The sequence below is a fragment of the Bombus pascuorum genome, chromosome 2, assembly GCF_905332965.1.
Source record: "Bombus pascuorum chromosome 2, iyBomPasc1.1, whole genome shotgun sequence".
NCBI lineage: Eukaryota > Metazoa > Arthropoda > Insecta > Hymenoptera > Apidae > Bombus > Bombus pascuorum.
Window position 1 is genome coordinate 19592199 of NC_083489.1, and position 27720 is coordinate 19619918.

At 29.6% G+C, this 27720-nt stretch overlaps 6 protein-coding genes across 15 annotated transcripts in view; 2 read left to right on the top strand and 4 right to left on the bottom strand.

Moving 5' to 3' along the window:
- The first annotated feature begins 54 nt into the window (after nucleotides 1–54).
- Nucleotides 55–6536, top strand: LOC132904501 (splicing factor U2AF 50 kDa subunit). Of its 3 annotated transcripts, none has more exons than XM_060955059.1 (8): nucleotides 55–228; nucleotides 970–1199; nucleotides 1288–1548; nucleotides 1636–1786; nucleotides 1879–1934; nucleotides 4907–5188; nucleotides 5748–5912; nucleotides 5981–6536. In XM_060955059.1, exons 1-8 carry the CDS (start codon nucleotides 207–209, stop codon nucleotides 6110–6112), a joined length of 1299 nt encoding a protein of 432 aa, XP_060811042.1. In that variant the 5' UTR covers nucleotides 55–206; the 3' UTR covers nucleotides 6113–6536. The 3 variants fall into 3 exon arrangements, with proteins under 3 accessions (XP_060811042.1, XP_060811043.1, XP_060811044.1); XM_060955060.1 differs by having other exon boundaries at nucleotides 56–228; nucleotides 1636–1774; XM_060955061.1 differs by lacking the exon at nucleotides 55–228 and adding an exon at nucleotides 247–533.
- On the bottom strand, nucleotides 5945–7815 carry LOC132904504 (uncharacterized). The gene is made up of 3 exons (XM_060955065.1): nucleotides 7466–7815; nucleotides 6869–6952; nucleotides 5945–6796 (listed from the first exon to the last, which is right to left on the bottom strand). The coding sequence occupies exons 1-3, from the start codon at nucleotides 7506–7508 to the stop codon at nucleotides 6627–6629; spliced, it is 297 nt and encodes a 98-aa protein (XP_060811048.1). The 5' UTR covers nucleotides 7509–7815; the 3' UTR covers nucleotides 5945–6626.
- A 426-nt stretch (nucleotides 7816–8241) lies between these two features.
- LOC132904497 ((E3-independent) E2 ubiquitin-conjugating enzyme UBE2O) lies at nucleotides 8242–16420 on the bottom strand. 3 transcript variants are annotated; one of them, XM_060955051.1, is made up of 9 exons: nucleotides 15845–16420; nucleotides 15389–15562; nucleotides 15153–15311; nucleotides 14440–15096; nucleotides 14139–14349; nucleotides 13873–14056; nucleotides 11801–13782; nucleotides 11352–11723; nucleotides 8242–9179 (listed from the first exon to the last, which is right to left on the bottom strand). In XM_060955051.1, the coding sequence occupies exons 1-8, from the start codon at nucleotides 16064–16066 to the stop codon at nucleotides 11359–11361; spliced, it is 3954 nt and encodes a 1317-aa protein (XP_060811034.1). In that variant the 5' UTR covers nucleotides 16067–16420; the 3' UTR covers nucleotides 8242–9179; nucleotides 11352–11358. The 3 variants fall into 3 exon arrangements, with proteins under 3 accessions (XP_060811034.1, XP_060811035.1, XP_060811033.1); XM_060955052.1 differs by having other exon boundaries at nucleotides 8242–11135; XM_060955050.1 differs by having other exon boundaries at nucleotides 8242–11723.
- A 1453-nt stretch (nucleotides 16421–17873) lies between these two features.
- On the bottom strand, nucleotides 17874–20662 carry LOC132904500 (uncharacterized). The gene is made up of 9 exons (XM_060955057.1): nucleotides 20376–20662; nucleotides 19737–19923; nucleotides 19447–19582; nucleotides 19128–19345; nucleotides 19005–19065; nucleotides 18786–18914; nucleotides 18374–18709; nucleotides 18224–18306; nucleotides 17874–18116 (listed from the first exon to the last, which is right to left on the bottom strand). Exons 1-9 carry the CDS (start codon nucleotides 20410–20412, stop codon nucleotides 17990–17992), a joined length of 1314 nt encoding a protein of 437 aa, XP_060811040.1. The 5' UTR covers nucleotides 20413–20662; the 3' UTR covers nucleotides 17874–17989.
- Nucleotides 20640–23442, top strand: LOC132904503 (galactokinase-like). 3 transcript variants are annotated; one of them, XM_060955064.1, is made up of 6 exons: nucleotides 20640–20715; nucleotides 21985–22171; nucleotides 22258–22400; nucleotides 22474–22771; nucleotides 22840–23161; nucleotides 23245–23442. In XM_060955064.1, exons 2-6 carry the CDS (start codon nucleotides 21994–21996, stop codon nucleotides 23312–23314), a joined length of 1011 nt encoding a protein of 336 aa, XP_060811047.1. In that variant the 5' UTR covers nucleotides 20640–20715; nucleotides 21985–21993; the 3' UTR covers nucleotides 23315–23442. The 3 variants fall into 3 exon arrangements, with proteins under 3 accessions (XP_060811047.1, XP_060811045.1, XP_060811046.1); XM_060955062.1 differs by lacking the exon at nucleotides 20640–20715 and adding an exon at nucleotides 20751–21073; XM_060955063.1 differs by lacking the exon at nucleotides 20640–20715 and adding an exon at nucleotides 21115–21204.
- A 903-nt stretch (nucleotides 23443–24345) lies between these two features.
- LOC132904498 (sodium-independent sulfate anion transporter-like) overlaps nucleotides 24346–27720 on the bottom strand; it is a 36766-nt gene continuing 33391 nt past the window's right edge. For all 4 annotated transcript variants that reach the window (XM_060955054.1, XM_060955053.1, XM_060955055.1 and 1 more), the window contains 5 exons: nucleotides 26661–26963; nucleotides 25213–25358; nucleotides 24882–25052; nucleotides 24611–24764; nucleotides 24346–24499 (listed from right to left, as the gene is read on the bottom strand). In XM_060955054.1, coding sequence (XP_060811037.1) covers nucleotides 24459–24499; nucleotides 24611–24764; nucleotides 24882–25052; nucleotides 25213–25358; nucleotides 26661–26963 — 815 coding nt within the window. In that variant the 3' untranslated portion in view covers nucleotides 24346–24458. The remainder of the gene's footprint in view (nucleotides 24500–24610; nucleotides 24765–24881; nucleotides 25053–25212; nucleotides 25359–26660; nucleotides 26964–27720) is intronic.

Genomic DNA, 27720 nt, shown 5'->3' on the forward strand with positions numbered 1-27720 from the left:
ATATACCAGGAAATCAATTCCGGTTGAATCTTACGCCATCTGGAACCAGATATTGTATCAAAATAATTATTCCTAGCTAACATCTACTTAGCCTATCGCCATTTTAGAATAAGAATTTGTTTTAAGAGCAATTGACATTCGTCAGCTTCGTTGTTATTTATATTATTACTTCTTCAAAATAAAATTACGTTTTAAGTAATTGAATAATGGGCGAAGATTATAATGGAGGTAAATATCTCAAAGGTCTCTTTAGAAACCTTTGTCAAGTATACTGTGCTTTTTCGTCATTGTTCCCGCGTTACAGTCAGGTAAATAAGTCGAGTGAGTGATCGTAATGGCCGGAGAAATACTCCCAAAAAGAGTCAACATATCTTGAGGCACTATTTTTCAATATTTCTTTCTTAAAAGATCTCAAATTATTCAACGTTTACTTAATTTCAGTGTGAATAAAATAGTGTTTAAATATTTTTTGCAAGATCTTGTGAGTTTATCGGTAACCTGAAAATAAGCATCTACGAAGATCATTCTTATGGGTACATTTTTCATTATATGTAGTATTACATCACATTAATAATTATATATTATTTCATCAACTTTCTTCAAAATTTCTATTATATATTTTTTATATATTATGAATTATTAATTATACATTTTAGGATTGTAATTTTAATCATTCAAATGTAGGTAATGACTAAGTACATATAACATATACATATATGTATATTACAAGTTAAATACACAAATAGTAGTTGGTACTTATTGATATATGTATGAAATTGTATGGAAGTTTTTAATTTATATCAAAATTATAAAATTTTAAATATAATAATTTAAAAAAATATATTAAAGGCCATTAGGAAAAATTCATATGTTATACATTAATCATCATATGAATAGCTTTTTTATTATTAATAACAATGTGAAATCATGTGTATTTATATGTATATTTATATATTTATGTATTGATAGATCGAGACCGTCAGGACCGCGAAAAAGATAGGGATAGGGATAGAGATCGTGATAGGAGACATAGATCTCGTAGTAGAGATCGTAGAAAACGTTCTCGTTCACGTTCTAAAGATAGAAGAGATAGGAAAAGAAGTAGCTCTCCTAAAAAAAGCCGCAGTTCTAGAAGAAGGAAGCCATCTCTTTATTGGGATGTACCACCACCTGGATTTGAACATATTACTCCTTTGCAGGTAATATATTGAATTTTATTAAATTAGTTATCAAAATAAATTAGTTTTTTTCTGGAGATTTGTTTAATTTTAATTTGCATTATAACAGTATAAAGCTATGCAAGCTGCAGGACAAATTCCTGCAAACATTGTGGCAGATACACCACAAGCAGCTGTGCCAGTTGTTGGTAGTACGATAACTCGCCAAGCAAGGAGATTGTATGTAGGAAACATTCCATTTGGTGTGACTGAAGAAGAAATGATGGAGTTCTTTAATCAACAAATGCATCTATCTGGTCTTGCTCAAGCTGCTGGAAATCCAGTATTAGCATGTCAGATCAATTTAGATAAAAACTTTGCTTTCTTAGAGGTACAACAAAGTTTATTTGAAAATAAGGTTTTACAATTTATAGTTTTTATAGTTTCATGACAAAATATTCATGAAATTTTTTTTTAGTTTCGTTCGATAGATGAAACAACACAAGCTATGGCATTTGATGGTATCAACTTCAAAGGACAGAGTTTGAAAATAAGAAGACCACATGATTATCAACCAATGCCAGGAATGACTGATAATCCAAGTATGAACGTGCCAGGTACGGTTCCCGGTATGTTTTATACATACTCTTTATATTTCTATGTATGTTTAAAAATTTGCTTTTAATATTATGTAAAATACAATGTAATATTTGATTTTTAGATTCTCCTCACAAGATCTTCATTGGTGGTTTACCCAATTACTTGAATGAGGAACAGGTATGCAAACAAGTCTACAACATAGTTTTATTAATTGCACACCTTTGGAAGCAGTTCTTATTCACTGATGTCTATGTATATATTAAAATCTATTTCATATTTATTTAATATTTTTCGTAAAAGCTTTAATAAATATATTAAATATATCTAAATGGCATCAGAGATTAAAACAACTGCACTGCTGTATAACAATGCTGTAGGATTACCTTGAATATATGCTAGTTCTCAGCATTGTGAGTTATACCAAAGGATTAAATTATTACATAGGTATTTAGCTATTTAGCGGAGATCAAACTTACGAAGATGTGTCATCTACTGAAATGCCATAGAGGTATGTATGTGTATCCATTGGATTCCAGCGTTGATTAGGTTATATTTAGCTAGGTGACTTGGATTCTAATTCCAGTTGTGTGTTCAGTGAAGTCTAAGGGCAATGTAGAATTTCATCTCTCGTATTTCTTCTCGAAGCGCCATGATTAGATAGTGGATAGGAAATTGGTTAGAGGCGTTGCAGCATTCAGGTGGCATGCAGTCGCAGCAGTCGCATTTCTTTTACAGTCTTTCTAGGAACATCGTGGACCCAGCCAAGGGAATACGAAATTTTTCAATAAATGACTGAAAAAGGAAGGGGTAGGAGGGGAGAAGAGAAATAGTTATACTCAAAGCAGTCATGCAGAATTGTTAGGTGATGAACTCTTCAAAAGTAAAGGTTCTTCGTATTTTTACATCTGAAACTCTTACAGAATGAGCCTGTTTTCATGCAGTGGTATTACATACAAAAAGATTTTTTAGGACTACAACAGACAAACCAATCAATTTTACCTAGTATATCAGTTTTTTTGTTTTTTGTCTTGATGGGATTACAGGGTCAACACATAATCTTATGTGCATCTGGTAACAGCTCCAAGTCTTTTGGCACCTATTCTTTTCAGGAGTATCTTTTCTCTTGCAGCTGTTTTCTTTACAGGCTTTTACAGGCTTTACAGCTCTTCGTCCTTGTGCTTTGATACGTTTACAGGTTACGCGAACGAATTTATGTGTTCGAGTATCAGTAATGTGCATTAATACAAAGACAAAGTGCAAAGAGAAAGTAAGAAAAATAAAAATCGGTACATGTGAACTTTAAACGCCGGAAAAAGTTAATACTGTGTTATTAAAGTGATACATTGATGGAATAATACAATCAAAGAAATATAACCGTTTGGTTATTATATAGTAACTGTGGACTGATACCAGTGCCCTTTCTCCCCATTTCTTAGCTTAGGGTTGCGCCGATCAAAAGCATTTGCTTACCACTACCACTACTTCTACCACTACTTCTACCACTACTACTACTACTGAACATGACAAAATACCACACTGCCTGGAGAGAGGCTAGCCCAGTCCCTCGAGGCAAGTACTTATATCATTTTCATGCCTTCGTATTGGGCTTATGCGACTTTTGCAGCCCCTTTCAGAAGATCTCGGTTCTTCTAAACAAATGGTGCGTTTTCTAATTGGATAGCTTTTTATTGATAATAGCGTGTTGCTTACTCGTCAAATAATTAATAATATAATAGGTAACGCTAATTGATACGTGATATTCTTTACAGACTTTTGATGGGAATACTTTTGATGGGAATTTTTCTTCTTATTACCTCTATAATTATTTAAAATAGTAATTTATTCTTCTACATAATAAGAATATACGAACCTGATGGTTTTATAATGATATAGTCCTCGTTAGAATGCCTTAGTTAATAGCATATAATTTCTTGGATGGCTTAAGCAATCATATGTGAGATTACAATTACATATCTTGATGATATGAATTAGAGTGTTTACAAGCACTTATTATAAAGTTACATAGATCACAACTACCTGGGAGTTTTGACTCCTAGAGGTGCAGATAAATAAGTTTTCATTAAATGCAACATGCTGTTATCTTTGCTTCAGAGTTTTCAGTTACTTCTTGGGAATGGAAAGATGTAAGTAACTTTAAGGTACATGTTTTTTTGAAGAGAGAATTCAAAAATAAATGTGAGGGAAATCCACGTTTGAAGAGCAAGAGTATTCTGATTAAAACATTGACAAAGATCTGTTCCAGACTGGAGTAAAACTTTTATATGTAAAAAAGACATTAAGTGAAGATATTATATGGAATTCGAGTAGGCGAGATATAATACATATGAAATTATACTAAATTTATTATTTTTTGATTATGCAACTTTCATATTAGTTTTAAGTTATAATATTATGACTTACTACCTTATTCCAAAATTAATTTTACATTATTAATTTAGTTATAAATCAATTTTATATTTTAATTTTAAGAGATTAAAATGAAGTATATAATGATATTTAGCACGTTTGTCTGCGTATCGCCTAGTTGTATTTGAAGTTTCATATATGTGTACAAGTTACATGTTAGGTAGTAGTCTACTCCTATCAGATTGGTGTAAAATTTAAGTTGTATTAGGCTGGATCACGGTAATTGTAGAATTCCGGCCACTGTTGACTTATAATCAGGTCACATAATTTTATTTTGTTCTCTTATTATTCACGATATTTCATCTTATGTTATATGTATTCATATTACTTATTATATTATATTTTTATTTATATTACAAAGTCTTATTTTTCTAAAAGTATAAATGTGAAATATGGTGACACGAAACACAACAGTACTGATTGTAGTTATACTCATACATTTTCATAAGTAATTAGTCTATTGCAGCTTTTGCTGATCGGATTTTTGTGATATATTTAAAATTCGTTGAGTTAGGAGCAGCACCTAGTAAAGTCCTAGATTTTCGATATGCAGTAAACGTGTTAAATTGCTGTATCTGTTAAGTCATTATGATAATCTGGAATATTTGTGTTTATTAATTATGTTGAGAACTGTAATAAAATTAAAAGTTGCATAGTCTATATGAATTTAAATTATATTGATATTACACGACTAAATAAATAATGTTATTTTTACAACACAGGTGAAGGAGTTACTGATGAGTTTTGGACAACTGAGAGCATTCAATTTAGTAAAGGATTCAGCTACAGGTCTATCCAAGGGTTATGCATTCTGCGAATACGTTGACGTGTCCATGACTGATCAAGCAATTGCTGGATTAAATGGAATGCAGCTAGGAGACAAGAAACTGATTGTTCAACGAGCTAGCGTAGGTGCCAAGAACCCTATGATTGGTGCACAAGCTCCAGTTCAAATTCAGGTGCCTGGGTTATCAATGGTGGGCACAAGTGGGCCAGCAACTGAGGTAAGATAATTATAACTTTTTATTATAATAAATTTATATATGTAATATAAATATATATATATATATATATCCAAAGGATGAATTTAGTTTTAAGATAATAAGTTATTTAAAATATCATATGCTTTTACGATTCACGATTCTCTTGTTTCTTTTTGGCCCTTTTATCATCCATTCCAACTTATTATAATAAATTATACTCTATTTTAACCTGTACTATACTACTGTCTTTGGTTTTCTAACTCTATGTTTACATCCCCTCCTATCCCTTTGTATTATTTAGTTTTCTTTTTTTATTGCTCTATTCTGTTCCTATGTTTCTTTGATTATTTTGATACTCTGTTTCTTAAGCACTGTACCTCATTTTTTCTTTTTTCACCTATAATCCCTACAGCATTCCACCAGTTTCTCATTGTATAGTTCCTCATGTATAGCCTACTACTTTTCCAATATCTATGGTTTACCTTTTTCATTATATTCATTGAATCATAATTTCTTAATAATACATTATAAAACACACACGTATTGCATTTAACAAAAACGTATTATGACATATATGTAGGTTCTTTGCTTGCTAAATATGGTAACACCTGAAGAATTAATGGAAGAAGAAGAATATGAAGATATCTTAGAAGACATCAAGGAAGAGTGTAATAAATATGGTGTGGTCCGATCTGTGGAAATACCTAGACCTATAGAAGGTGTTGATGTACCTGGATGTGGAAAAGTATGTTTTTAATATAATATAATATAATATAATATAAAAATATATTAATAAATTTCTTAATGTTGCAGGTATTTGTCGAATTTAATAGTGTGATTGATTGTCAGAAAGCACAGCAGACTCTTACAGGACGAAAATTCAACAATCGCGTTGTTGTAACATCATATTTTGATCCTGATAAGTATCACCGCAGAGAATTTTAATCTCTCTTTCATACCAATTCATAATTGACTGCAGTGTATAATATATATATATACACATATATTCATTAAGTACATATATATACATAAACATATATATATTATATATATATGTATTAAATGAATAATCTAAAGAATCTAAAAATTAATAACTCTTTTATTGAAATGTACAAAACAGAATGTAATTGTTTTTTGATCATACTGTGCATTAAATGGTAATTGTAATTTACGTATCTTTCGATAACATAATCATATATAAACCATAATTTATGAAATTGCTAGTAAGAAAAAGAGATGCTATAAAAGGATACCATTGTACAAATAGCGACACCATTCTTTACGTTAATCAGTAGTGAGATTGAAATAATCCATTGTTAAATGCCAGAATTATATAAAAATAAATAATAAATTGTCATACTGCATATAATTTTTTGTATAAAAACATTTTAATATGATTTACGTTCATATCAAAGTAAATGGACGATGGACATTAATTAAATTTTTGTGTATTTGATATCTAAGGTGCAGTTTCTGTTTGCAATGCAGGTTGGTATGATGCATGGCTTTCTCCAGTATCAGCATTATCAACCACGAATTTTTGTAATAGAACATAGAGTCCACCGCCAGCAAATAGTATGCTAATTCCTATTAGAAGTACTATGGACCATGCTGGTATTGCGGTTCCCCCTAAAAAATTGATATATTTAATTATTATACACATCATCTTCCCCACATTTTGTTTTTATATTTTTTACTTACAGTAATAACGTCTAGTAATTGTTTTTCGACCTTTCAAAATTTTACGTCTTGCTTCAACTCCATCCATAAAGATTCCCATGATTACTATATACAAAATTAATAAATAAAAATGTAAAAGTAAAAAGAATGAGAAATAATATTCCAATATAGTTTGTATTGTCATTACATAAATACTTATTCATATTCTTATTGATCACACTAATATATTTTACAACTTCTTACATTTATAAATGTATCTTTTTAATAATGTATTACGTATATTCAATGTATATCTTTTCATTTATTTCAATTTTGTGTTTTATATTCTTATATAACTATTTAGAAAATTCTGGAGCGAGGACATAAATACGTATATCGTGTGCATGTATGTATGTGTATAATTGTTACTAATACTATTTTATTAAGATATAATTTTAGGATTAATATAATTTACAAATTTTAATTAAGATTTCTAGAATTATAATCAAATATTTTATATTTTATGCAAGTCGATTCTTTGCTTTTTCATCAGTGCACGATAAATACATTTAATTGTACATAACAATTATTTTAAAAGTATTGTATTTGAAATATAATTAATTTAATTTATATACTTACATAGGCCAATAACAACATAGCATAATAACTTTTTAGAACACATTGTTGTTTTTACCAAAACTAACCACGTTATAGGTAGATTAGAATCAAAATTAACACTTGCAGGTGAAATAAGCAGGTGAATAACGCTCGAATCGTGTCAGAGATGAGGATGTGGATACGAACGTATGAATCAACGTTTTGATAAGATATTTGATAACAAATGGAAACCCATCTTATCGCATTTTTACAAGAGATAAAAAGAATTTTTTGTATGAGCGCTTATGAGGGCACTAAACAAATTATCTTTGTTAATTGGTATTTTAAATTTCTTAATTATCTGTTTATTAATTCTGTCAATTATTTGTGTTAGTAAATATTTAATATCTTTTACACGTATTAAAATTTGTTTAATTCTTTCTTTAATTTTTTGTAACTACAGGTAAAAGTAAAATAAATTATACTTATAATTTAGTAATAAATAATTATTCAAGTAAATATGACAAACGACTTGATTTAGTTAAAATAAATTTATACAAGCATATAATAATATATGTACAAGTTTATATAAAATACTTCATCCGAATTGTACACTATGATTTAAGGCGATTTAAATATTTAAAAATTAAATTTTTTGCGTGCTTGACATTGAATAATCGCCTAAAGAAATGTGGAAATCCAGAATGTAGTTGGAATTTGACGGTTCGGATATGAAGCAGATTATCGGGAGTGCAGGTCGAAGATTCAGGTGAGTATGGGTAGGATCTATGAAACAGAAAAGATTTATAGTCAGTTAATATTTTTTAATCGCACATACTAACTTTTTATTAAATAAAAATCAAGGAAATCAAATTACAAGTGATAGATCATTACATAATCGTTGTAATATATTAAATTGGTCGATACCAACGAGAAAAGATCTTCAACTAAACATCAAATGAGATACTTTCTCTAATACATGAAATAGATATAGTTAAGATTAATGCCTTATATTAGAAGGTTTATAATAATATTCTATGTAGTTGTTCACTAATCCTTTGAAATATTTCTATTTAAATTAAATATATAAATATATCTGAATTAACTTTCAAAATAGTTACATATACTTACGAACTAAATTTGTAAAATAAATCAGTAGTTTAGTATGCTTTATATGTATGTATAATGTTTCAAAGGATCATGAGAAACAGTTACTGAAGCAGCATTTAAAATGTTGGTATCGACAGTTTATATGTTGACTCGAATAATTAAATATATTCCATCTGATTTTTTCATACAATATTAAAGTAATTTTACGGCGAAAATAAAGCTCTATGCAACTTACGGATATAATTACCATCATAATGTAAATAGAAATAGCTGGCACATATACAAGGCTTTCCAAAACATCACGTTTCACAATACAAGCTCTTCTCTGCCTTAAAAGACAGTACTCGCATTGCTTCTTCCCCTCTCGTTATTTTCTTCATCTAGTTTAGCTATCATTTTTACTTAATACATTTTCTCTCCCTTTTCTTTTTTCCTAGAGATTGCAGTTTCTCTGGTATAATTGTGATTTTTTCCTTTCATTTTTTTGTTTATGTATTCAGCACCACATGATTTTGAGGAAACGTTCGCGCAAACACATGTTTTCTTTTTTTTTACTTTCCTGTCTCTGTCTGTACCCATTTTGTATGCACCTTGTTGGCGCAAGAATTCCAAAGTCGCCGCACTTTATGGCGATTGCTTGACAACACTGCAATATGGTCGAAGAATATCAAATCTACTGATTTACAGCAGAAGAGATACACTTCGACATGTACAGTACTACGTGATCGTATATCCTTCATTAACACGCAAATTCTGTGCTATTACATATATATATATATATATTTGGTAGATATTCAACGAAAAGAACAAATCGATATAATGGAAAGAACATGCAGATAAAATGTATATGATGCGTACACATTAAATTGTTGATTGTTTTTTTTAAAGCTGACTACATTTCGGCGCGAGAGTGGAACATGAATTTGTGCATTAATGTTTCAAGTCGCGCACATACTGTACATATCCGGTACCGTAAAAATATCACAAAGAAATAATTATTCGAATGATCAATACAATTTTAATTTGCATTTATATTCACGAGTAATCAGTTAATAGGATTAAACACCACCTAGTAACATAAATTTTTACGTCGTTTATTAACATATAAATATAAGCATATAAATAAACAAAAAATGCAATATATAAATAAATTGAACTTAGAAGTGTATAAATATAATAGCAAATAAGACATCCTTGAAAAAAAAAGTTTTCCATGGAATTCTGTTCCTTTAATAAAATAACTGGGCAGTTACATAAATAATTATTTTGGGTTGTACATATATTTTAAAATTGGAATACGAAAAATAAATAAAATATAATAATATATAAATAAAACAAGATTATATAACATAATATCAAGTAAAAAACACAAAGCTGAACGTTATTCTTAACATGTTAATCGTTCTTCGATTACTTCGTTGCATGCAATAATCTCAAAATGCATACTCTCGTCTCAAGTGTATTAAGTTTCGTACTCCTAGTTATATGCATTCATTTTTAAATTTACAGAAACATGAATCCCTCGCAGAAACAAATATATTCTATTATTACATCAAAGAAGTGTAAAATTAAACAAAAAGAAAAAATAAATATAAGTAATACTGCAAAACGCTTACGTTGTGTAATAAGTACTAATGTTCTCCGCAAATGTTCATGACAACACCAAGTACTTTATTATCGAATAAATATTATATATACCAAAACAAAAACGGAAGATTCACAAAAATAATTTTTTCCTATAAATATACCAAACAAATTATCAATAAAGAGAATTCCTTGACTGTAGATAATAGAATGTATAATAATAAATTGTTTACAATTTACATACTACGTTAGAAGTGTCTATAACATTGGACATTAATTGTCATAGGTTTCTCATCTAAATACGAATCTTTTTGTGCTTAAACTACAACCTATTTGCAATCAAAATCATGTAATTTCATTTGAAATATTGTATTATTGGATGGCATAATGATTTTTAAGATATTTGAAGGATAATGAATTTCTCTTTCGTAAGGTTGGTGGCATCATTACTCGACTGTATTCATTGAAATGCATGTAGAATTATTAACTATTATTATCGTGTTTCTTAAACTCTATTGCGAAGTGTTTTCACGTTGGCTTAACGTATTGCTACCTTTTATTGGTTACTTTATTTCTTCATTTTAATTTTTCTCATTTTTTATGCAGTGACAATACTTTTTCGCTTATTCAATATTTGACATTATTTTCTCCTTCCTTGTTTCTTTGTTTTAATAATTCAGTCAAACTACGTTTTTGAGAAACGCCCTCTATTTTCATTGCAGAATTATAGAACTAAATGCATATATAGTATCCCGCGACCAAATATTAATTTTATATTCGTAAATATTATAATATTATATATTATATATAATATACATATATGTATTTTTATTATTATATATTCTATATAACATCATAAATTAAATTGTGTAATATATCTCAGAAATTTACGAAATTGTATACAAGAACAAGATCTTATTTGTTCATACATGCCTATATGATCGTATTTATTACGTTACTATGTGGTTACTTTATAGTAACAAATATCTCTAGCTGCGGAGCAATGACAGCGGCGTTTCTGTTAAAAGTTATCGCTTGTTAGTAGTGGTGTTCATATTAATAAATAAATACCGCGAACATCATTGAACATATCTTTAATATATATATTAATATATATATTATTATATATAATAATATATATATATTACATATACATAATAAATTAATTAAATGTATTACCGAATAATCGTGTATCTTTTACGAACTAAATTTTTTGGTTTAAATTTAGGTTTACCTTGTGGCTAGCTGATGGTATGATCCAACGTAATTTTTTTCGTTTCGCTTAGTGATGTAGAGGAAATATTCGTGGAGGAAGATGATACACGGTCCTTTGATAGGCTACCGTTTGGAGTTAATTTGGAACTTCCTTCACTGATCTTTTTTTTACTGTCGTGTTCCATTATATTACTGCCAGCGGTTTTGCTTGTTTCATGACCTTCGCTCTTTGTTTGCTCCTTGATATTTTCCCAAGTACGTACGTCGCTGTTTCTTTCTATAATACCCTCTTTAATCAGCACTTCTTTGAATATAGCTAAAGTTTTACGAAGTGTTATGCAGAAACCTCTAGACGCTGGTATTAATGGAAATTCTGGTAAAATTTTGTTATCTAGATAAAAGAATAATTATTAAAATTATCGACTGGAAGTTTTCATAGATTAAAAAGAAAGAAAAATTACAACATACCAACGTCAGATATTTGTTTAAAAGTAGTAGGTGTTACTGGAGATAATGGGTGTTGATTATTATGTTGTTCAGAAATTTCCATCCACAACTCTAAACGTTGCAATAATTTGTTTGCATGCCTCTTGAAATGTCTAATAATAATATCTTTAAATACAGGTGGTGGATGTTGTAATAACTTAGTCTGTGCTTGAACCAATTTTAGTACAACCATTTCATTGTACATTCTTGAATTTTCTTTCCCTTGTTGAGAGCCTTTTTGTTTATCGAATCCAGCTTCATTAAAATATGGTTCTGGTACGAGAATAAGGCCTTGAATCGAGACTATAACTTGCAAGAGGGTTGAGGAACTTGTCCACACTTCCGTTCCACGACCAGACCATGTTCCAAGTAAGCTTACACAAACTTTACCATCCTCATACAGATTGGGATTTAGCCTATCATTACAGTAAGAAATATAATGACAAAGTGGTGGAGCAGCAGGATAATCGGCAGATAATTGAAAATCAAAAAGAAAAAGACCATCTTCGTATGGTGTTTTCTCAGGTCCACGAAACATTACAGAATATAAATCTATTCTATCTTCAAATCCCTTTACCCATATACCGGGTGGAAGTGAACTTTTTAAAAGTTTTAATTCCTTGGAAACAGTTCTGAAAAAGTTTGTAGGATCTGTAGGCTGAAACATTGTTAATTTAAATTTATGACTATCTGGTGCTGTCTCTTCTATAGAAAATCCTTCTCCTTCTGTATATATTGGTGGTGGAATTTCTATGGAATATTCTGATGGTTCTTGTAACAATTCTATACGTTTTTCTTCTTCTTTCTTTTGCTTCTTCAAAGGCGACGATCCTTTTTCGGCATCGGATAATGACATCTTTGATAACCCAAATCGTCTAGAAACTTCTGCATGCGCTAGTACAAGTTGAGCTTTTATTAAAGTGCACAATTTAACGCAAACTTGAGAACTAGCCACATGAGAACTTGTTATGTGCATCTGAGTTTTGGAAGTTTTATTCATTTCTGGTTTTTCTATTGAACGATCAACTACGTTGTTCACATCCTCGCTAAGTAGAAATTCCCCACTTGAATCACTCGAACCCGACTCTTTCTTTGAATTTTCTGCAGAATACAATCCAGAATCTTCAGGATTAGGATTAACATTAATAAATAAACGATCAATTGATTCTTCACCTTTTACGTTCTGTTTATTGGTGGCTTCGTCGTTTTTATGATCGATGGATTCTGTCATATCCGTTACAGTGGTAATGATCTTTTCACAAGGATTACTTCCTGATTGTATATTATTGGAATTTTCTATATTGTTTTTTTCTATATTTTCTTCTGATCCATCAGATTTATGCGTAAATAATCTTGTTACTTGATCCGCCATACGTTGCGCTACATTTGCACGACCACGTTCTCGGACTCTCTCCAGAAGTCCTTGAAAATGACATTCATGGAAGAAAGAGGTACCCATAAGTTTATCCATGTATCGACAATCTTTATAAACTTCTAATAATTTTCTCATAACTTCGGTTGTCTGAAGTGAGGGATTTTGAGTGAAGATCTCTTCCAGTCTAGACATTGCAATGCGAGCTTTCTCGATGTGTGCAGCTAGCTTTGGTTTTATGTTTTCTAATTCTGTTTGTTCCGTACCATCGGTATCGGCGATATACCAGTCTTCCAATTCCGTTTCCCATGACGCGTCAGACGATACATCGTCCCAGAGTTCTCCTTCGTCACTATCATATTCACCTACTTTATACAAATCTTGAGGCCAACACATACTTACATGTCCATCAACCCACCACACTTTAACTCGTCCTTCCGGATAATTATCTAGCACTTGACCAGCAGTACATCCAGCATCTTCTCCTTCAAAATTAGCTATTCGAATTACTAATGTACCTGGTCTGTACTGAAAGTCTGGATGATCTTTTAAATCATATACACTGACTTCGCGTTCTTCTAGTAAAGTTGGCCTAACAAATATTTATCAAGTTTAATATTATATTTTTCCAATAAATTTCATTAGTTATAATTAAAAATGTATCAGTAGTAAATATACTTACTGTGGACTTTGACTAGAAGTGTATGTTTTAAACCATTTTATTTTAGCTGTTCTACCCTGATGGTCAACACTTTGAACTACACCATACATTCTAGACTCTTCCTTTTGATCAACTACAAAATCACCAGGGAAGAATTCTTTATCATCTAAGTGATGAATCGGATAAAGTTGTGTTGATGGAATACCTAAAAGCAAAAATAGAAGTTACACAAATTTTATATTACTGAAAAGTAACACATCATCAAAACAGTTATTTATAAAATTTACCAAATTCTACTGAACCATCTTGCCATACAACATTAGCTTTTGTACTTGTAGACAATGTTTCCACAACAATTTTAGTCCCTGGAATCAATGGAACTGGTGGAATCTTCTTCTTTGCCTTGCATAACTTTTTCTTTTTCAGAACCTTTGTCATTAAAGCGGGGCTTTTCTTCTTTTTACCCATGGATGACATGCTAGAACATCCACTAGATACCTGGAAATATTAAAATTTATTATCTTCATTCATTATCTCACGTTTATCATTGACTAGATATTAATTGAAAAAATTAATAAAAAATCTTACTGAAGCACTGTCACTTTGTGATTCAGTATCTTCTGTGTCCCAATCATCTGAACTTTCAGTATTCTGGTTTTGTACTGGAGGCATTAGAGTATTATTGCTTGTAATATTTTGTAAATTGTTAATATTATTATGAGCATTCTCTTCTAATGTTTGCTGTTCATTAACTTTATCTTTATCCTTATCCTTTTTTCTATCTTCAACTGGCTTTGTCACACTGACATTTGGACGTGTTTTCTTTGGACTATGTTTAGGAACTTGAAAAATGTCTCTTTGTTTTTTTCTCCATTGTTCTCGCGTAATGACATTTTCATCACTTTTAATGACATAAAAGTTTCGATCTCCCACTTGCACAGTAGATGGTTCAAAAACATTCAATAATTTTAGTTTCTTCAAATTTTCTCCTTCAACTACGAATTTTGGTTGAGCTTGATCTGACCAAGCACCATCCTTTGAATATGCTCTACACTGCCAATGCACTCCTACCCAATCTGTTTCTACCTTTTCTACAATTACCTTTGTTAGTTTCTGTGGTTTAGATTTTCGTTTTGCTTTCATCTCTTTTGTACATGTAATCCATTGTGCATCTTCTAGGCAGTGAACTGGTCCCCACAAACTTTGACCAGGATAAAATTCAGAAGAATGAGGAAAATCATTATCCTAAAAAATTTTCATTGTAGTTTTTATCAAATAATTATTCTGGATTTAATTCTTACATTATCACGTCTCTCCTCTAATTGTCCTAAAACACGAGAATCTGTTTCATTTATGACACAACGAGATCCATCGGGTGTAGTAAGCCACAATTTAAAATTTGCCATTTTTATGCCACCAACCCATGAGTCCATACAAACAGCTATATCCGTTGCAAATTCCTATAAACATAAACTATTAATCATGATGTATGAGTTACTTTGATAAAAATAACAGCTATAAATGTATGATTACATACTTCCAAAGGAACTAAATCTTCACTTCTAATATTGGTAAGCACTTGTTTAGTACCAATCACTTGAACACAGGCAGTAAGCTCAATATCCCTACAGTATCCTCTCTGTGTATCTTTTCCTTTGATCATACGACGTACAACATCTCCTGGCATAAGTGTTCTATCTGCTAAATGTACCTATAAATAAAAAATAAATAAAATAAATAAAAAATTCATTGTTACAAAACCTGATATTCTTGCAACAATAAACAGTTACAGTTATTATATCAGATATGGATTCAAATTTGAATGTAACATTCAATTGCAGATTCGTTGGTATTACAGGTGTCGCTTTTCATAGAATTAGAAACAAATACAATAAGAAAAAGATAATAATGTAATGAAATATTAATAACCAATTTATATATAGTCTACTATTTTTAAGCGATGTATTTACGTATCGTGTTAATTGTTAAATACCTTCTTCGAGCTGACCAACTCCTCGACACCGGAGGGATGCCAGACCACGCGAATCTCGCCCTTTTTCCTCTTTTGGCTCTCTTCGCTGTCAGAACTTTCTTCGGATAAATCTTGGTCGTCATTTTCCATAACAATTCCGAACACAACGTTACCTTTCTTATCCACACGATAGACGACATCCTCGTAAAAGTACTGACACTCTACGCTAAAGTTCGTAGCCATCTTTCCTCTGATTACTGAATACTCGCTCTCTGCCGACGACGGCTGACAGAAGGTTACACGGCGCAATGGTTACGGCGCACGTCGCAAGCAAGGAACTTGGCTCCGACCCCAAACCCGACCCCAACCCCGACTTAAAAACTACTGATTTTAGGTGCCTTTTGACTAGTTTTGATTGTTCTCACTGATCGAGATGTTATCGACTTTTCCTAAATCGAGAATTGTTCTCAATCTTTTCTCAATCGTCATTTCAAACCATCTGTCAAAATATATTTTTATCTAATATGTACCTTATCAAGTATACATTTATACATATTTATAAAGCATTTACATATAGTTTGCGTATGAAATGTGTATATATGATACATGCACATATGATACATGCACATATGTATGTAAAGTTTAGTTGATAAATTTATCTTGTTTGGGAGCGGCTCCATGTACGATTTGACAGATGTATAACTCATAATTATTTGAAGTAACAAGAAATTAGTGCTTTGCTTTTGTGAAAAAATAAGGATTTTTTAATGGGGTTATTTTTTTAATTTATTGAGAAATATAGAATTTAATATACATTAATATTATTTATATGTATTAAATTAATATATGCGTAAATTTTAATGAATTTATTCAATTTTCTGTATATGTACAGGATTGATTGTCAGTTAAATATATTTGTTACGTCGTGCGAGATGGTCCGTGCGACGTCCCTTACACCTGGTCGCCAAGGCCTACACATTGTTACATCGACCCGCAAAATAAACCTAAGGAATCACCATAAACCGAATCTTTTTAATCTCTATTCATATAAGTATTTCCGGTTTATGGAGGGTCCTTTAAACAGTCCTTGTGTTTATTGCACGCTCTTACTAATTATGGAGAAAGCAGGTTATCTAGCTAGCGAGATAGCAGGTTTTTCCCATGAACAAGACCCATAAGTCACATCTGCAGGAGACTTTCTCCTCATATTTTTATTTATTAACGTTGGCTATAACCAATGGGCATCGCGGATCGTTACCCTCACTTTTCTACCGACAAGTGTGAACAACGAATCCGTGTTCTTAGTTCAAAAAGGCACACCTATACCGAGCTTTCCTCCTTAATAGTACGAGACGGGTCTACTATTGTTCTTCCAATCTTCGTATAGTCAAGGGTCTTATCCTTAGAGCAGTCATCTATTGTTCTTTCAATCTTCGGATAGTCAAGTTAAGGATCTTATCCTTAGAGCAGTCATCTAATGTTCTTTCCATCTCGACGTAGTGATCTCATGAAGTAAGTCAACTCCTAATCCCATAACAGGATATCGTCATCACTACAATCTATTCGACATCAAGTTAATATTATATACTTAGACGACGTAATATCAAGTGTTATAAGTTATTGAAAATATATATATTATAGAACTGTTGACTACAGTTTTATTACACAACAAACACCCCTATTATCCCACAAGAAATAAGGGGATCGACCTGTTCGTGGTGTCGATTGTTATAATCGTAACGAGAATTTACGACTCCCGTTGACGCGCTTTAACACGATCGCGTCTCCCCGCGACTGGACGAAAATACAATATCTACGTCTATAGTTCGCAAATATTTAATAAACAATAAAGAGTAATACCTTATTTAATTAAATAAATATAATTATATTATATTTATTCAATTATACATAAATATTTCTACTTTATTTAAAAAAATGAAACAATCAATTTTATTTACTTTTTCAAGAAACTATTTAGTTTCAACATGATTGAAACAATTTTTATTAGAAAGGAATATTTCTCAAGGAATAAAATAAATAGAGAGCATAATTCATTTGGAATTGACTAGATATGTGAATAGAAACGTTTTAGGAACATATTATTACATAAAGTTCGATTTCAATGTTAAAGAATAATTCTGTATAAATCTGTCTTGTTTAAAATCATTAAACTGCAAAATGAGTGCGTTGGAATCCTTGACCCAAACTTTGCAATATAGTTTGCACTTCGCTTTCATTTTGATGATAAAAGACATATGCATCAAATTTGGTTGCTAAATTGCAATTAGTATCTCTGTAAAATAAATTAAAAGCATATAAGTTCCATAAAATGGTTTAATATTAATTATTATTTTTTATATTAAAACAAAAATATATGACAGTTATTACAGTTCATCTTACCCTGCAATAAATGCAAAATAATTAGGAATGTTTCCAGTACGACCACAAGATGAAATTTCCATGTAACTCTGTTTACATATTATCTAAACATTGAATTAGAATGTATCATTATGATAACATAATCTTACATATAATGAAAATTATATTTACTGCATCATTCGAATCCTGAGTCACCCTAATTCCTAGTTCTAAACATTCAAATTTCACAGGCACTGACTTCACTTCTTCTAACTTTAGTACTTGTAGAATTGCTCTTTCAATTTGTTTAACATCACCTTTTGTACCAATATATATTGAACCACAGTATTTAACAGAAAATCCAGCATTTAGTGATTTACTTTGTAACTTAATCATTTCAGTTTTCTCATTCTCATTTTCTATTTCAGAATTAAATCTTTTTAAGATCTGTTTTAATCCCTCAATACCCGAGCTTCTTATGAGATGAACAATTGGTGCGTATAATTCACAGGTTGATTTATTGCGATGCTGAAAATGTATGATGTAAGGAATATGTAGGGTATATATTATATGCTTAAGTGTTATATTATTTAAATATACTTACCTTAATTACATATAAATATACTGGTTGACCTATAGTCTTTCTCATAAATTTACGTAATTGTCCTTTGGTATTAGATGTTATAGCATTTCCATTTATTTCATCTAATATATCTCCAATTTCAACTTTATCCTAATAAAAGTAAAAGGTAAAGGATAGTTAGAGTCTTAAATTTTATTATATATGTATATAGCAATTTTAAAAAATTATTCTGTTTATTACATCTTCTGCAGCTACAGAGTTTTTATCTAAATTAACTATTAAAGCTCTCCCTTTGGTAAAACTGTAATAATACAAAATATTATTCACAATGAACATTTGTCTTTACTAATGTAACTTTCTTACCATACAGAAATACCTAAACTTTTACATGGTACTAATTCCAATGCTAAAGATTCTGGTAATTGCCAAGATTCATCCAAAAAACTACAATTCCGTAAATTTAATTTGAAATTTAATTTACTGCTTTGCAGTAATACTGATAAAAATATTTCTCCAAGAATATTATCTCCCAGAATACTGTTTTTATCATAATAATCAGTAGCCATTAATGGTGTTCTGACCTATGAAGTTTTACATACATAAATTATAAAAACATAATAATAATTATATAGAATCAAAAATATACATTTTTTATAAGATATTAAATATCATTTATACATACTAGCATTTCAACTGGCATATGAAGGCACTTTCGCATTAAACATGTTTTAATTAAAAGCCTGAGATGCCCAGTAGGTGTATATACTTTTGGATTTTGTGTAACTTGTTCGACTACCAAAGAATAGGTACAAGAGGAACTAAAATAATGTTATTAATTTTTAATTTTAAGTTTTTAGTTATTAATATTAAGTTTTAAATATTGAAATATTATTTCCTTAAAATACTACAGTAGTGAGAAAAGAATTAAATAATCTATAATAAATTTTATTTATTATAAATCTTTTTGCAAACCTAAAATGTTTTTCTGCAATTTCTTCCATCCAATACCAAGCATCAGGTAATTTTGGAAATCCTATGGGATTTAAACGCATCAATATACCTTTCTGGAAACATCTTTCTAAACATTTAAAAAAGAAAGGCAGGTCTTTATTTTCTTCATCGATCTCAATGTTACTTTCAGTTAATTTTCTTGTCCAGCCTGAAATTGTTTTTTTTTATTTAATAATATACTTATCATGTAACATTATTTTATCATGTTTAATGATATATTGACAAGATTTATAATATAATAAAAAAGAATAAGGATGAAAGTATGATTGTTATGATCTAAACATTTTTAATATTAATGAATTAAATAATAGATAACAAACCAATGTTATAAAAATAAATTATTTTATTATACTATTTTATACTAATATTTGATTACATTTTAAATATCTTTTATTTACATTGCATTTATATCTTTATTTAACAAAATAGAACATAATATGGAAATATATCTTTGGAAATTAATTCAAGAATTTTGTAATTCTAACAATAAAGGTTTAAAATTCAGATAAATAAAAAGTTTATAAAGAAATCATTGTAAAATAATTTTATTAATGAAGTATTAATTTCCTAACCTATAAAAACATTACATTGTTTAATTACCTTTCAATTCTTTAATAAGGGGATTTGAGACCGTCATGGCATTATCAATACAGATTATTGTCAAATATCGGCAATTAGTTCATTACATAAATTAGATACCAACTAGAAAGTATTAACAATTAAAAGAGATATCATTTTAGTCATGTATTATTCTTTTAATAGCATGAGACGATACTCTTAATATATCAAACGTCACTTTTACGAATTCTATTACATTTGTGGCGCGCATGTTGTTTGCATATACACGCAGAATAGTTGCATTGTTATTAACGATACGATAAAGCGTACATTTACAAGCATGTAACTGCACACATAATCAAAGTTGATGTATTGATAACGTGTACGTGTGCTTAATACCAATTTTACCCGTTTGAAGCGTATTGTAGTTATATTCGTATCAATTCGTATTTTTACTGTGCTATGAGTTACGTAAAATTAAATTCATAGATTCCATTGCATTTATCTTTTTAAAATTTTTATATATTTCGTGTATTAAGTAATATTACATATAAATAGTTTTGAAATAATCGGTAAAAATGGCAACAACTGTGCTTAATGTGAATGAAATTAAATTGAGAGCTTTAGAAGCTTTTGCGAATAAATTTGGAGAGAATGCGAATGTTTGTGTGTGCGCACCCGGTCGCGTGAATTTAATTGGAGAGCATACTGATTACAATGAAGGTTTTGTTCTACCGATGGTAAAATTTTTTATGTTTATATGAATACTACGTTTCTTTGTATATTACACAGAATTATTAAATCTGTAATTATTGTTTTTCGTGATTAATCGGAAAATATATTTTACAGGACTCGTTATTGTTCGAGAGAAGTAACGCTGATTTCATTTTATATCTAACTTATTTATATTTAACTCCTTATTTTTCATGCCATTAATGTATTATATTTAAAGATTCAATCAGTTCATTACCATCTAGTAATCGATTTAATCAAATATGTATGTTAATAAATAACATTAAATAAGAAATGAATTTTCAAATAATAGATTTGTTTAATTCATTAAAAATTTGTTTCACTAGTTATCGATACCAAAATTTAGTTGAGCAAAGATATATTATGATTTGTATCTTATTAACTCTTATCAATTATTATCGTATACATTCATCTGATTTTGTAATTTTGTATAGATATGAACTACTGTTATTTTTTATAATACATACGTACATCGATTCTAATATATTATTGAATATGAGAAATAGATTATTAAAAATTATTAGTTACCTAATAATATTATTAATAATAATAATAATAACCTAATAATAATAATTATAATAATAATATATATATTAATTTCATGTGTTAAAAATTTAGATATTAATGATATATTATCTATTAAAGTAAGTCCTAAATATGTATTACTTATTAGAGTATTATTTTATTTATATACGACTTTTAAAAATTGTTTTACTTTTGCAGAAAATTTAGTTATATTAGCAATATAATGTCTTTTAATTAAATTGTTAGTCGATTTTTAAAATTAGGAGTTATAAGTATGTTTGTATTTAATGAAAATATGTAATCATTAAATTATTTGAGATATTATAACAAATATCAATAATAGAGTAAAGCATAACGTTTTCCATATTTTTAGGCATTGCCCATGGTCACACTCATAGTTGGAAAACGTAACAATGTGGATAAATGTAAAATTGTTTCCCTTAGTGAAATAGTTAGTTCTGAAAATTATGTTGAATTTGAAGTTAGGTCTCATAAGAGTATAAAACCAGGAGAACCAAAATGGGCTAATTATATAAAAGGATGTATAGCAAATTTTATTTGTTAGTTTATTTATTATTTTGATCCATTTTACCAAAATGTAATAAAATAATTCTATTGTATAATTTAATTAAAACATTGATTTTAGGTGATGTACCATCTTTTAATGCTGTAATTGTATCCTCTGTACCAGTTGGTGCTGGTCTGAGTAGTTCAGCTGCTTTAGAAGTTGCTACTTATACATTTTTGGAAGCATTAACTGGTACAAAATCAGAAAAGCCAGAGGATAAAGTATAATGACAGAGTATATTATATAAATTTTTATTTTACTAAATTAAAGAAATGTAAAGCTTATATCTTTCAGGCTTTAGCATGTCAACGTGCTGAACATGATTTTGCTGGAGTTCCATGTGGTATCATGGATCAGTTTATCTCTGTAATGGGTAAAGAAGGCTATGCTCTTCTTCTTGATTGTAAAGATCTTAGTACTAAACAAATACCTATATCACAAATAAATGATTATGTCTTTCTAATTACTAACTCTAATGCTCCTCATAAATTAAGTTCAAGCGCATATTGTGAGCGCAGAGATTGTTGTTATGAAGCTGCAAAGAGATTAAATAAAAAAAGTTTGCGTGAAGTATCTATGAGTGATATTCAAGGTAGAAAATAAATACGATTATGTTACAAAGCAAAATTGTGTTTTTTATTATGTTGATTTTATTTTTAGTTTTAAAATCACAGAATGTACCTGAAGAAATGATAAAACGAACTCGTCACGTAGTAACAGAAATTCAAAGAACAATTGATGCCGCAGATGCCCTAGAAAAAGGAAATTTTAATAAATTTGGACAGTTAATGAATGAAAGTCATGATTCTTTAAAAAAAGATTATGAAGTATCTTCTGTTGAGCTAGATACTTTAGTAACAGCAGCAAGAGCAGTAAATGGTGTATTAGGAAGTCGTTTAACTGGTGCTGGTTTTGGAGGGTGTACAGTAACATTATTGAAGAAAAATGTAATTGATGAAGCAATTAATCATATGAAGGCCAAGTTAGATTTTTTTTTTTAATATTTCTATAATTCTCTTCCTTTTTCTTTACACAACAATATTTATAAATGTCTTTTTATTATAGGTATTCTGGAAATGCAACGTTTTATATAGCGAGTCCTGCAATGGGTGCAAGAATCCTGGATATAAATTAAACAATATGATAATGGGAAGTAATTATTTAGCTTTAACTAATAAAAAGTCATGTTATCTTCGAAATCTAATTAAAAAGACTTATAATTTATTTTCATAGTTATATTAAACAGGCTTGTTTAATTTTAGATGTATTGTTAAAAAAATATGTATACCTACTAGTAATTTTATTGAAATTTTGATTTTTATGGGATATTATCTAAAACTTAGAATAATTTGCCTGAAACATTTTTTAATATTTGTTAATATTTTTTGAAATGATATGAAGTATTGACATATGTTAAATGTAATAAGGAGTAATTTTTAAATAGCATGTACAAATAATGCGTCTATATAAAAGGTCATGTAAAATACTATTGACAGTTTACGTGGATTTGCGTCAATGTATTCATTTATATTTGTATATGCACAGGTTTACGAATATGTTCAAACATTTGTAGAGATCTTTTGTAAATATATTATGTGTGTTATATGAAACATTTTGAAATTTCATTAGCATTGCTGCTCTGAGACTTAATTATACTCTAAAGATATTCAGAACATTCTACAAGATATATATATGTTTGCAATAAATATCTCGTAATTTTTATATATATTTTTCGATTGGTTTCAAATTTTATGAATATAATCATGACAATCGTATCTTATTACAGTGCTGATAAAATTCCAAAATTTCGTATATAATACGCATAATATGGGCATAAAGGATTTCTCTGATAGATGTTCAAATATTTTCGTGAGCCAATGTACATCTTATAATCCTACTTATAATCTGACCCTTTTGGCACAATATCGATGTAGTACATATAATCTTTTCATATATTTTCTTGTAATATTTAAAATTATTTTATATTACTAATGTGTATCATATGTATTTTTAAGAAAACAGAACTTTTGTTTTGTAATGAGAAGTATTTATGTACGTGAAATATCGTCGTATAGTATAACATTGTGTCGAAAGGGTTAATTGTTACATATTAAAATATGTAATTGTTACAAGGTGACAATTAATTATAAAATAAAATTGTTGCTCTTTATCATAATATCGTCCAACATATCGACCATCTTCGTCTTAATGTAATACTGATACATATAAACTAAAGAAAGAGTACTTCCGGGACGGAATTTATAGAAGTCTAAATATTGTCAGTATCTGTTCATAGAAGCCGACGAAATATTTGAAAATTCTGGAAATAAATAAAAGTTTTACATAAATCATACATTTTTACATAAAATTGAACAAATCAGTCATTTAATTGCTCAACATATTATGTAAGAAGTAATAACATTTTAATTACCTTTCAAACAGTCATTAAGTTCAAGTTCGCTAGAGCTACACCTCAAACCAGAAGGTTTTACACCTTTGAAAATTTCTATAATACTTGGTTTCAAATTATGGAAAATTAAAGGCTGTCCACGTTTAGAAAAATCTTCCGTCAAACTTTTAATTCCCTAAATAATAAGTATATCAATTACAACATAGAAATAAATTTTAATAAATTAAAATTTGATAATTTTATAATTTAAATGTTAGTACAGATACTTTACAGATAGTATTTTATAGTGTACCTTCGCGGCTGTAAAATCTGCTGCTTGAATATGCGTAGAATCTATGACAACAGGTACTGCGGTTCCCTGTTTCGTACCTTGCTTACTAATTACAGCTCGCACATATTCAACGCTCGGGAAAACGAGACTTCTGTCAGGCGTTATGACAAGATATTCACAGCCGTTAATACTCTGAAACAAAAATATCATATTATTAAGGAAATAGCTTAATAAAAAATATCATGAATGAAAGACATGAAAATATTTTTGTTCTTTACTACTACATTGATATTTCATTTTTATATAGAGAAAGTTAGTTAATAAAAATATTAAGATATAAAAGCATTCTTACTGTATCTTTATGAACTCTTAACGACGGCCTCGCTGAAGCGTAAAGTAGGAACAGAACGTTTATACCGATACCAATCACTATACCTATCTCAAGTCTTATAAAAAGACAGCATAGAAATGTAGCTATTGCTGGTATGAGATCAATTTCTGAAAAAGAAATGATGTATTAATTACATTAATCATTACACAGAGTACTATAAACATTTTTATATTTTACAACGTGATTTTATTCCTGTCTGTTTTCTATATTTTAGTACATAGTACAATTTATATATATATATATATTCTTGCGTTAGCAAACTTCTACATTTATTCTGTTATACCTTCTATACCTATTTATTAAACTTTTATTTCAATTAATAGGAATTTATACAATCGTTATTAAAAACGTTTACAAGATGTTTTTTAAGTTCGTAGAATATCGTTTCTTAAAATTAAACTAAATACAAGAAAATACTTCCAGAGTATTTAATTTAACCATGGGCTATGACCAGACTGCGAATGTTTATGTAAATTCATATACTTGTGAACAAATTTAAAGAAGCAGAACTTAAGTAAAAGTTTATTTTACTCATAAAATATTATGATGGGTACTATACCTTCGATATTTTATATAAGTTTACATTACACGCTTTCTTGCATTTTTTCATAAATGTATAAACATTCACAGTCTAGTTATGATTCTTTAAAATTCATAATTTAAGAAGCTACATTTACAAATTTTAAAGAACCTTAGTTAAATAAGAATAGATATAAGGATAAGCATAAGTATTGTTACGTCGCGCGAGAGGGTCCGTGTGAACAACGAATCCGCGTCCTTAGTTCAGAAAGGGTACACCCACATCGAGCTTTCCTCTTAAATAGTACGAGATGGGTCAGGCACTTCTCGTCAACAACTCGGAGAGTCAAGTCAATGCTATTACGCTCCTCGGACAGTCAAATATACTTGCTCTAACATACCTCGGACTGTTCTTTCGCTCAACGGGCAGTCACGTCTACTAATCTAACACGGTATCGGCATTCAACGCGCTAACGCTATCAACCCTCGGGTTAAACATTGTACTGTCCGACGACCTCCAAGATTTTCTGTATACGATCTACGTGTTGTTAACTGGTGTAAATATACTTATATGAAATAACTGTAGACTACAGTTATTCAAACACAACCACCCCTATTATCCTAAAAGAAATAAGGGGATCGCCCTACTCGCGGTGTCGATTCGTATAATCGTAACGGGAATTTACGACTCCCGTTGACGCGCCTCAACGCGATCGCGTCTCCCCGCGACTGGACGAAAATACAAGTATAAAAGATACCAAGCTAGTTCATAGCTAATTTAATTTATTCAACAATAAATACTATTTACAGGCTGAAGCGGCGCAATACTTTATTTGCAAAATAATATTGATATTACTTGAAAAATAAAAGAGATTAATAATACAACGTACTTTTTGTTCGCCATATAGGCTTGATCACGTGTAATTCCACCATAAAGATGACCGCCGCGATGATGATTGCAGCAAGGGCGGCGTTAGGAATAAAGTATAAGTATGGGGTAAGGAACTGAAGCGACACGAGTACTAGAAGGCCAGTATAGATACCGCCGAGAGTTGTCTTTACTCCAGAGGAATGGTTTACTGCACCTCGGCTGAGGCCACCGCTGACGGGCATCGAAGAAACGAAAGCCGACACAACGTTGCATACGCCCAAAGCCAACATTTCTTGAGTTGCATCGATCGGTTTACCTTCATCTAGGATAATCGATACAATTGTCATGACTACATTAGCAAAAATTGAAACGAATATGAAACGGATTTTCATGCACTTATGGGAAACTTGAAAGTGCAAATATGCAAAGAACACAGGTAATATACAAAAATATATAAAAAATTTAAGGTATAATACTCGTATATAATATTTTGTATGTAAAACAAATTTTACCCAGATTCTATCTTTTCCTAATTATCTTCTATGTAAACGTATTGATTGTATTTATTGTTAGATGAAAATTACTAATTTTAAAAATTAATCTCCTACGTTTTGTATTTTTTCAATTTTAAGACAGTTAGGATGTTCTTAAATAAAACACGTTACTTCGATTTTTTGGCTAATCAATGATAATATGGTCTCAGAATAAAGTCAAGGTCAAAATTTATGATATTCACTTTTTGTGAACTATATTCTGTTATAATAATTTGTAATTGGTATATTGGAAACAAATCCTATGTTTCTGGTAAGTTACAAATCTGAATAACGAGTCATGTTTAAAAACGGCCTCAATATATTCACATTTAAAATTCAACTATTTTACACTTGTGCAGAGAAAGTTCATTTAAATAAAGCCTTGTGATATGTGTAATAAGATTCGCGAAAAAGGACATTTGATCTTCAGAAGATACTCTTTGGCTGATTAAATTTTCTTCCGTTATTTGATCTATTTTCAAATAATTTTTATCGAGTTCTCTAATTTTTTACTAAATTAATTATTACTAAAATAAGTATGTTTGG